Genomic DNA, 10,150 nt, shown 5'->3' on the forward strand with positions numbered 1-10,150 from the left:
CGCGCGCGCGGGTCTCTGCCACTCCTCGCTGGACGGGGGCCGGACGGGGGCGTGGAGCAGGTCCGCCAGGCCGGCTGTAGACCATCTGCCATGGAGGCTGCAGACCTGCCCTGCCTCCAGGTCAGGACACCTTGCGTTGGCCTGGCACCCGGGACTTCTGTCTGGCCTTCAGTTTCCTCACCTGCAAAACAGGCATGGCATCTCCCTCACAGGCAGGAGGGCGCTGGGTCTCCCAGCCCCTGTGTCTATGACCGCCAGCTTCCCTTCTCCCACGGGTCACTGCCAGGCCCACCCACTTCCCACCCATCGCTGCCCAGCTCCACCCCTAGTCCGTCTCCCGACACAGAGCCAACTGCCTCATGGAGCCCAGAGCAGCCCCAGCGGAAGATGCTGGGCCCTTGGGTCATATTAGGCAAAAGGAAGGGGGCAGGGCCTGAGCCTCCATTAAGAGAGGACAAGAGCCCAGAAGGGAGAAAAAGGAGGGCACAGGGGCAGGAAAGCCTGGGGGAGGCCACAGGGCCTCTGGTATCAGGTTATTGGGAAGATCTGCAGGCCCCAGGCAAGCAGGTATCAAGGTTCAAACCCAGCCCAGCAGGTGTGGCTCTGTGGTTGAGCATCAACCTATGAACCAGGAGGTCAGGGTTCGATTCCCGGTCAGGGCACATGCCCAGGTTGTGGGCTCCATCCCCAGTGTGGGGCATGCAGGAGGCAGCCGATCTGTGATTCTCATCATTGATGTTTCTATCTCTCCCTTCCTCTCTCTGAAATCAATAAAAACATTAATTAAAAAAAAAAACACACAGGTTCAAACCCACACCCCATCACTGGGGGCCTGACCTCAATCCCAGCGTGCCCACAAGCCCATTTTATATGCGAGGAAACTGAGGCCCCAGAAGAAGGGGCAGAGAGGGCCTGCGACCCAGGGTCCTCTCTAGCACTGCCCCACCCCAAACCACGCTGCACACAGGGTCCCTGAAATCCACTTTTATTCACGTAAAAAACAAGTCCCAGAGAATAGAGAAAGAATGTGACCCCTACTGCCCGGTGCTCTGTCCCCGCATGGTGTTCCCTGGGGAAGTGAGGGCATAGCTCCCACTCTGGGGTGTGGGTGCCATGGGGGGCAAGGGCCCCGCTCAAGCTCTCTGGCCCAGAGTGACCCAGCACCTTCCTGAGGACGAGGGACAGGAAGGAGGAGCCGGGGACTAATGGGGCCCCGAGAGGGTGAAGGAAGGAAGTTAGTGCAGGGTGCTCGCCTCAGTTTAAAAAAATAAAATTTCTAAAGATAAAAAGTTAAAAGAAAAAAAGAGCATTAGTGTCTTGGCTTCCGGCCTCCTCCCAGCGCCCACCCTGGCCCGGTGGCCACCTCTTGCTCGGCCAGGTCAGAGCTTCGTATTCTCCTCTTGGCTCTCCGAGTCAGCACCGGACAGGTGCCCACTGCTCCCAGGCACGTGACCATTGCTGGCACAGGCCACCAGATGTCCGTCCCCCAGCCCCTCCGACGTCTCGCCCAGCAGACACCGGCGGATCTCCTGGGGCAGCCTGGCCCGGTGCTCCTGACATTCCTGGGCCAGCTGGGCCAGCAGCTGTGGGAGGAGGAGGAGGATCACAGGACGGGCCACCCAGCACTCCGCCTGCCGCCCGAGTGCCCACCTCGCCCGAGCACTCACCTTGGGCTCCTCTTCCAGCAGCTGCTGTAGGACCTGCTGCTGCCCGGCCACCAGGCGTTCATGCCGCTGCTTCTGGGCCTCCTCCAGCTGTCGGGGGGACAAGGGCTCAGCCGCGGTCCTCAGGGAGGGGCCAGGCTCCGAGAAACTAATCCTTGTGGCAAATGCTCCAGGCCCAGCCTCCAGAGCCATGGGGCTCGGTTAGAGACAGTTGGCTTTGATGTGTGGGCTCAAGGGGCGGTGGGGTCCGGAGGGCAAGGCTTTGGGAACCCCTCCAGGGCACCAGGCCAGCACCAAGGAGCTGGGTCTCTGACGACTGAAGGAAGAGGGGGGCACCTGAGCCGCACTCACCCGGCGGATGGAGTTGACGGACTCCGTGATGTGGCGGCGGTTGATCTCTGTCAGTTCCCTGCACAGGAGCGAGGGAGAGTGGGTCCACTGCCGGCACCCCCGCCCGCCTGCCCCGCGCCCACAGGGCTCCCGCCCGAGGCCCTTACGCCTCCTTCTTATGCTTCTCCCTTGTCTTGGCCTCCGAGATACTGTTGTGGCGCTTCCTGTCCAGGATCTTCTGCAATTCCTTCTTCTCCCTGGAGGAGCGGTGGGGGGAGAGGACGGGTCAGTGGCAGGACTGGGGGCTCTGCCCTTGTCCCGGCACCAGGGAGCCCCCCCGCCACCCCCCAGACAAGATCCTGTGCCTTCACCTGTCATTCATCTCCTTCAGCCTCTTGACCTGAGTGGTGTGAGCCTCCAGGACAATCTCCCTGAGCCGCTGCAGAGCCTGTGGACACAGGTGACCAGCAGGTGAGACAGGCTCCTGACAGGTCTGTCCAAGAAGCAGGCGCTCCCTGACCACCCCTCACCTGTCTCAGGTGCTCCAGCTTCCGCTCGGCCTCGGCGTCCGCCTGGGCCTCCCGCAGCTCCAGCAGACTCTGCACCTGTCTCCTCTGGAACTCCTGGTACCGCCTCGCCGCCTCCTCCTCCTTCCTGTCCTCCCCGACTCTGTGGGAAGAACCCCTGGTGATGCTCAGGGCATCACAGGAACTGGGCTGGGAGGGCAGAGGGTGGCAGAGCATTTCCCAGATGGCAGTGATGGACACCGGCCCTGGGGCGGGGTTTGTTATGCTAATAAGGGGGCCAGTTCATTTCACTGAAATGATGGGAGCCTGTCTGGGCAACGGTTTCTCAAACACATGCTCCTCTTGTCTTCCAATGAGGCACTGCTCCCAGGTGGGAAGAGGGTGGACTGAGCAAGGGAAGCCTCCTCTCTCTCTCCCTGGCACCAAACCCCCCTTGGGGGTCAAGGAGAGTCCCCTGGTCACCCTGCCGTCCTCCGTGCCCACCTAGTGCAGGAGAAACTCGCACCCCTCCACACACATTCACGTCGCTGCACGCAGCACAGCCACACACAGGCGGACCGGACACTCACAGGACCCCGGCCCGGGGCTGGCACCTGCTCTCGGCCCGGGCCTGGGCCAGGCTGTCCAGCAGTCGGCGGGTGAGAGCGAATGCCTTCCGCTGGTGCTTCTTGTGCAGCTCCCGCAGGTCGCGCTCTTGCCGACTCCGGAGTTTCACCAGAGCCTTGTGGCCTCGGAGCTCCTCCAGCGGGGCCACAGCCACCTCTGTGAGCAGCAGAGCAAAGCGGGCTGGGCGGGGCCCGGCCAACCCTGCAGGGGCACCCACACCCCCAGGAGCAGTCCTGCCTCCTCAGGGAGCTCCTCCCCAGAGCAGGCCCCCCTCCGAAAGATTATTCCAGAAAGCCTTGGCCCCACCCCCACCAGCCAGGGTCCTACCTGACAGGATACTGGCAATGAGATCATCCCGCTGACCTGGGGAGCAGAGGCAGGACTGTGAAAAGCCGGAGGACAGTGGAGCCACTCCCCTCGGGCCACCCCAGGCCGCCCCTTACCTGGGCTGCTAAGGGAAGGGCTGGTGGGGGAGGTGGTGGGACCGGGGGGCCGCCGGGGAGAGGTGTCCAGTGGGCTGGGTGTGGGGTTTGGGGTCAGCTGGGACCCCTGCTGCGGAGACTGGGTCTCCTGGCTTGTCTCCGGGCCAGCCTGAGCCTGCGGGGGAGGAAGCAGGATGCTCTTTCCAGAACACTGTCCTCTCCAGGCCCCTCTGTCCCCCACAACCTCCAGGGGCTGCCCCGTGCCCCTGGTCCACCTCCCTCTGCCCGGCTGGCCCCAGGCTCCTCATCCATAACATGGGGCTGTTAAGACAACTACGTGAGAAACAAGGGGTCTAAACCCCTGTCCACATGGGGTGGGGGGAGATAATGTGAGAGGGTGTCTCTAGGATGCTGGGCCCCATTGCCTGTGCTCAGGAACTTCCAGACTGTTCCGGAAAGCCTTGGCCCGGCCCCAAGTCGCCTCCTGTCTCCACCCTTGCCCACAGCTGCTCATCTTCCTAGTTACTTAGCTCCTGATTAAATCAACGAAGGAAGTGAGTGCAGAGTGGGCACCAGCCTCTCTGGCTAACAGCTTCCAGCAGCGGCCTCTCCCTGCCCGCCGCAGGCCCCAGGGGACCGGGTTTAGACGTGCGGGCGAGTCTCCGCTCCCGACCCCTCCCCACAGAAGCCACTGACATCTCATGGCGCCCAGGAGCCGGAGTGGAAGCTCCTGCGGCTTCCAACTGCCCTGGTGGAGCCGCAGAACCCGCACCCCCGCTCCGGCCCTGCGTGAAGCCGGAGGAATCCAGCCTGGTGCGTCCTGCAGGCCTCTCACTCGCAGGAGGGAGGGTCTCGCCTCCTTAAACTGCGGAGTGACCCAGGGCCGACGGTGAGCAGCCGCACACGGGCAGCACGGTGGACAGGCCGAGGCTGAAGCCCAGGCCGGCCCTTGTGACTCGGAGCCTCAGTGTCTCCGGCTCTCCCCTGGGGACGGCCAGCTCAGGTGTGGGAGGGGCAGGTGAGCCAAGTTGGTGAAAGAGCTGACGGCCAGCATTCACTTGGCTTTATTTTCTGGTTTGGGTGAGAGACGAATCCAGAGAGGGGAACAGGCCTTCGGGCAGAGGGTAAATGACACTGGTGTTGGCTGTAGGGCCATGAACAGTCCCTCTCCCGCTCGGGGCGAGGCGCCAGACCCCGGCCGGGAGCGGGCGCCGGTGGAACGGGCTGGTGCAGGCGGGAGGCAGGGAAGGCGCAGGTGCTTCTCCACCAGGGCCAGCGTTCAGCCCTCACCCCCACCCGCACCCTCACCCCCAGCGACCCCAGCTGCCCTGGCTCACCTCCCTCTCTCCGATGAGGGCGGCCAGCTGCTTGGCCCTCTGGTCCATGAGGCTGACATGCTTGATGGGGTTGATCAGGGCCTCTGCATAATCTGGGCCGGGGCAGAGGGCAAGGACCTGGGAGTCAGAACCCCAGGGCCACACCCTCCCACCAGCTCTGGTCTCCTGAAGGGACTGCAGAACCCACCCTCAATTGGGGCCACTCAGATGAGCCATTCCCAGACCCAGGGCGGTGGGGGGGGGGTGTGAAGGGGGAGGGGCGCCCTTGTCCCCCAAGCGCGTGGCCTGCCCCTGCGGCTCACTCTGGTGGTCGTCGGGGATGTAGTCAGAGGCCTCCGTGTAGATGAGCAGGGCTGGCAGGCACAGAGGCTGGTTGGCCTCGTTTCTTAGGCAGATGTAGTGGTACCCTGGGAGGGCGGAGGGCAAGGTGAACGCGCCCCACTAGGTCCCCGCACACCCTGCCCCGGGCTGCCCAGAGCCCAGATGGCCTCACCTGAGCGGATGGCAGAGACGGGCAGGATCCGGTGCCCCACAAACTTGCCGCCCTCCTCGAAGGCCGCGATGCGCAGCGAAGCCAGCGTGGGCAGCACCACCTGAGGGCCCAGACTGGCGCTAAGTCACAGAGCTGACCCCTGGCCACTGAGCCACAGCTGCCCACAGCCACCAAGGCCAGAGCTCAGCAGGGACCCTTGGACAAGCTGACCCAATGACTAACACCCGTCACGATCACTACCGAGCCCGTGGTAGACCCACCCTCCGTGGCACATGGCCCACTGGGCAGCCAGCAGCCAGCAGCCCCTGAGCCAAAGGAACAGGCTGGCCCACCTCCCAGCACCACTACCGTGGGACAGGTCAGGTGTGGTGATCACCAGCTTAGAGGCCGGAGAGTGAGCCAGGCGTCTGGCACTGAGGCCACACCCGGCCCAGCTGGGCTCAGAGCTCCAGTCCGTTTGGGAGGTGGGGAGCAGCCAGCGTGGACTTGTGACTGATCTCAGGCTCCTGTCTGGGAGCTGGGGCAGGCTGTGCCCACTCTTCTTGCAAGGCTAGGGGACCCCCCGACCCCCCTGCCTCACCTTCCCGTCCGCTTCTCTCACCCTGCAGAGGGCAGGGACCTGAGCCTGACCCTGGGACATGCAGGACGTGGGGAGAAGTCTGGAGGTGCCAGACCCAACCCTGAGGTGCCTCGGCACCCCCTCTCTCCACGCCTGACTGCCACCGTGCACCTGGTCCCCCCTGCCCCCGAGACCCAGCAGGTGGGCAGGCGCCAGGCTCACCTTGGGGAAGTCAAAGGGCTCCTCATCCCACACGGGGTTGAACGAGTTCCCCTGAGAGGTCCGAGTGCGGTACTTGCGCCGCGTGTCCACGGGGAGGCCGAACATGTCCACCTCCACGTAGATGCTCACCTTCCTGTCCGACAGGAACTGCCCCGAGATCACCTGGCGGAGCAGGAGGGTGAGGCGGCTGCCGAGGGTCCCGCCCCCAGGACACCCGGCCGCGTCCTCCCTGGCTCCACCTTGACCCGCAAGGCATTGGCCACAATGCCATCCACGATGCCCTCGGTGAAGGGGTCAAAGGACTTGTCTGGCCGCCTCATGAACTCAGGCTTGAGCAGGTAGCCGCTGCGCCCGTTGTACTCGAACACGCCTGCGTTGAGCTGCATCGCCACGTCTGGGGGCAGCACGGGAGGAGGGTCAGGAAGGGGGACCGGGGATCAACAGGGTCAGAACAACTGGGATCGGGTCCATCATTAGGAACGATTAGACGGAGGAAGGTCAGGAGTGGGGGTCAGCCACGGGCTCAGTTTGGTTTGGGAATCTGGGATAAGTCAGGTCCCTTCAGACAGAATTAGCCCGGCCGGCGTGGCTCAGTGGTTGAGCGTCTAACCCATGAACCACGAGGTCACGTTCAATTCCCAGTCAGGGCACATGCCCAGGTTGCAGGCTCGATCCCCTGTGTGGGGTATGTGGGAGGCAGCCAATCGGTGATTCTCTCTCATCATCGATGTTTCTACCTCTCTTTCTCTCTCTCTCTTCCTCTCTGAAATCAATAACAATGTATTTAAAATAAATTAGCAGGGTCATGGGGCAGAAGTCGGTGAGGATGGGGGCCGGAGGTCAGGGGTTGAGGGGGCCAGCGCTCACCCAGGGTCTGGAAGTTGAGAGCCACGAGCTGGCAGCCCACGTTCCAGAAGAGCTGGGGCATGTAGTTGGACGAGTCCACGCGGGTACCCTTGGGGTAGATGCGGCTGAGCTGCTGCTTGTTGTATCTGAGGTTGGCAGTCAGGGGCCACGCCGAGCACTCACCCGCTCCTGCCCGAGCCCCGCGCTGCAGGCCCAGCCTCAGCTCCTGGGAACCCACCGCCCGGCCTGGGCTCACCCCCTTGGGCCCCCACTTCTTGGCCTAGCCCCTGTGCATCTCCCCGACCCCTCCACAACCCAGACAGGGGGCTGGAGCATCAGAACCCTGTGCGGGCGGGATCAGTGGGGTCAGAACATCTGAGCCAGCCTCCGAGTGCCCGCCGCCTGGCCCAACGGCCCCAGTGCCGCCCAAGGATACTCCACAAACTCCATGGGGCTCTTGGTCAGCTGTTCCATGGCCTTTGTCTCCACAAAGGATGACATCTCGAAGCACTTGTTCCTCTCTGCGGGGGGGCCAGAGGGGGGTCAGGCCTGGCATGGCCAAGCTGGCTCCCACCCCCCCCACCCCCCGTCTCCCTCCCCGCTTACTTCGAGCAGCCTCGAAGGACTTGAACTTGACGGGCTCGATGTAGTTGACGAGTGTCGACATCTCCTCAGTAGCGTTGACCTCACTGCTAGCAGTGCCCTGTGGCCCCCAGACACAGGGTCAGCAGTGTCATGTCCCCCAGCCATCAGCTGGCCGTTCCCTCACCGCCCTGAGCCACGAAGGCGGCTCCGGCCCTCTTCCCGCCCCGGCAATCACGCCATCCAGGAGCCTCAGCAAGGGCCCCAGCCCCTCCATGGCCCGTCAGCCCTGGACCCTGCCGCCCTGAAGTCTACTGGGGCCTGGCCCAGGTGCCCCGGGTCCCACCCTCCTAGTTTGCCTCCTGCTCCCTTATTCTGGAAGCTGGACTTTCTCACTCAGTTTCAGGGGTTCAGTGAGCCACACGCAGACAGGTCCCCGATTTTCCATCCCCAGTCATTACGGTATTTCCAGCCACCACCTTGCCAGCTCCTCTCGGCAAGACTCAAACACCCCCATGCTGCTGAGCTCCGCAGCCCGCCCACCCTCCCCACTCTGGGTCTCCCCAAACCCGACCTCATGACGGACTGTTCTGTCACCTCCACTCCCCAGAACTCAGCACTCTCCTGGTCTGCGGGCCCCTCCTGACCACTCGGCCCTGCCACAGCTGCTCCCTCCTCAGATCTGCTCCCCCAAGCTCCCTGCCCCAGCTCCCTACCCGGGTCAGACACCCCTCCTCCCCTCTCCCCACCCTGTTGGCACCCTAGCTCAGCCCCCCTAGCCCCCGTCTCTAACATAATCTCACATTTGCTTCCATGCTTGTTTACCTAAGACCTCGCCTCCCCTCTCCATGCCCCCCCCCAAACTCCAGGAGAGCAGGGAGTGTCTGACTATGGCCAAAGCCAGCCCTGAGGGGCCCAGCGCACGCCTCCCACTGGCAGGCCTGACCTCATCCGTGGTCGGCTTTTTGGGGTCTGGCTGCTCCTCCTCTTCCTCATCCTCCTCCTCCTCCTCACGGTCGGCAGGTCCAAGATCGGGGCCCCGCTGTGGCCCCTCCTCGCTCAGAGACTTCCGAGGCTCCAGGCTCAGCTTCTCCAGACCTGCCTCCTCCCCATTGCTCAGGCCTGGGCAGCTGTCGGAGCTGGGGGACCCTGCAGAGGACGGGGTCCCAGGGGCCGGGGTCAGGGCACACACACAGACACCCCGCCGCGGGAGGGGCTGTGCCCATGGTGTGCGGGGTGACTCAGCGGGGAACCAGGGGACGCTCAGGACAGTGGGGCTGGGGGAGGGGCAGAGTCGGAGTTGGATGTAGTGGTGAGGCAGAGGGGGTCAAAGGTCAGGGCTGAGAGTTTGGACATCAAGAAAGTAGGTAGGATAAAGCATGACATGGCAGCAAGGAGAAAGGATAACATGGCGACATTCCAGGTCAGGGGTCAGTCAGGGGTCAGAGGTCAGGAGGACTTCAGTAGCATGAGAGGTCAAGTGGGCAGCTCAGTGGGGGTCACAGGACGGGCGTCTGAAGTCTGAGGATCACACCCAAAGCAGGGCACGTGGCTCACTGAGGCAGAGGCCAGAACGGGCCGAGGGGAGCCTCTTGAGGTGGGAGTTTGAGGTTGAGGGGTCAGGAGTTCGATGGAGCCAAATCCAACGTGGGCTTAGTTCAGTGAGGTGGGTGCCTGGGGTCAGGGGTCAGAGTCCCACACTCGGGGAGGAGGTGCAAGTGGCTCGGAGAGGAGGAAGGCGGTGCTGGGAGCAGAAGGAGGGCGGGGCTCGGTGAGGTGGGGGCTAGGGTCAGGATCAGGGCCGGAGCCGGGCGGCCCTACCGAGCTGCGGGGAGGAGGGCTCGGTGGCGGCGGAGCTCTCGCTCAGGGCCGAGTTGCTCTGCTCCAGCGGCCGCTTGCGCACGGAGCTGCTGGGGACGCCCGTGCTGGGCCGGTGCCGCTTCTTGTTCTTCACCAGGATGCGCCCCACAGCTGTGGGCACAGACAGGTCAGGGCCAGCCGGGGCACCCGCACCCCCACGCCCTGCCCCGGCTCAAGCCCCCATACCGGGTACTTGTCCAGCGGGTCGATGAGCAGCGCATCCCCAAAGATGGAGCGGCAGTACTCGGCCATCTTGGCCTGCTGCTTTGCCCTGTGGGGCCAGGGTCAGAGGTCAGAGATCCTCAGGGTCAGGGCAAGGTCCCAGGGTCAGAGGTCACAGGAGTCGTCCAATGGGCCACACGGGAGGCTGCCCCTGGGTTGTCAGGGTCCCCAGAAGCCTGTGTTAGGGGATGCTGGGCCAGACGACTGGTCAGCGGCTACTCACGAGTCCACGTGGTTCTCGAAGGAGAGGATGACCGGGTAGGGCGAGGTCTTGAACGCGGTCTCAGCGATGGCCTCCAGCACGTCCCGCAGCGGCACCTCCGTGGTCATGGTGAAGCCGTGGGTGATGAAGGGCTCCTCCTCCGGCGGCCGCCCTTTCCACACGTCCAGCTCCACGCAGCGGCAGCCCCACAGCAGCGCCTGGCGGTACATCTCCACCGAGGAGGTCCCGGCCAGCTGCCCCGCTGGAGGCACGGCTCT

The 10,150-nt window shown here is 64.1% G+C and overlaps 1 protein-coding gene across 1 annotated transcript in view; it reads right to left on the reverse strand.

Moving 5' to 3' along the window:
- Nucleotides 1-969: 969 nt before the first annotated feature.
- PLCB3 (phospholipase C beta 3) overlaps nucleotides 970-10,150 on the reverse strand; it is a gene marked incomplete at its 5' end in the record, with an annotated part of 12,128 nt that continues 2,947 nt past the window's right edge. Inside the window, 21 exons of the mRNA XM_015568982.1 lie at nucleotides 970-1,583; nucleotides 1,668-1,754; nucleotides 2,016-2,073; nucleotides 2,162-2,251; nucleotides 2,366-2,442; nucleotides 2,525-2,663; nucleotides 3,091-3,283; nucleotides 3,455-3,490; nucleotides 3,571-3,724; nucleotides 4,887-4,978; nucleotides 5,189-5,293; nucleotides 5,380-5,479; nucleotides 6,161-6,322; nucleotides 6,400-6,554; nucleotides 7,028-7,152; nucleotides 7,443-7,527; nucleotides 7,613-7,709; nucleotides 8,535-8,737; nucleotides 9,410-9,589; nucleotides 9,631-9,719; nucleotides 9,894-10,134. Of these exons, the coding sequence (XP_015424468.1) occupies nucleotides 1,380-1,583; nucleotides 1,668-1,754; nucleotides 2,016-2,073; nucleotides 2,162-2,251; nucleotides 2,366-2,442; nucleotides 2,525-2,663; nucleotides 3,091-3,283; nucleotides 3,455-3,490; nucleotides 3,571-3,724; nucleotides 4,887-4,978; nucleotides 5,189-5,293; nucleotides 5,380-5,479; nucleotides 6,161-6,322; nucleotides 6,400-6,554; nucleotides 7,028-7,152; nucleotides 7,443-7,527; nucleotides 7,613-7,709; nucleotides 8,535-8,737; nucleotides 9,410-9,589; nucleotides 9,631-9,719; nucleotides 9,894-10,134 (2,672 nt within the window). The remainder of the gene's footprint in view (nucleotides 1,584-1,667; nucleotides 1,755-2,015; nucleotides 2,074-2,161; nucleotides 2,252-2,365; nucleotides 2,443-2,524; nucleotides 2,664-3,090; nucleotides 3,284-3,454; nucleotides 3,491-3,570; nucleotides 3,725-4,886; nucleotides 4,979-5,188; nucleotides 5,294-5,379; nucleotides 5,480-6,160; nucleotides 6,323-6,399; nucleotides 6,555-7,027; nucleotides 7,153-7,442; nucleotides 7,528-7,612; nucleotides 7,710-8,534; nucleotides 8,738-9,409; nucleotides 9,590-9,630; nucleotides 9,720-9,893; nucleotides 10,135-10,150) is intronic.

Source organism: Myotis davidii, unplaced genomic scaffold (genome assembly GCF_000327345.1).
Source record: "Myotis davidii unplaced genomic scaffold, ASM32734v1 scaffold425, whole genome shotgun sequence".
In the NCBI taxonomy this organism is placed as follows: Eukaryota; Metazoa; Chordata; class Mammalia; order Chiroptera; family Vespertilionidae; genus Myotis; species Myotis davidii.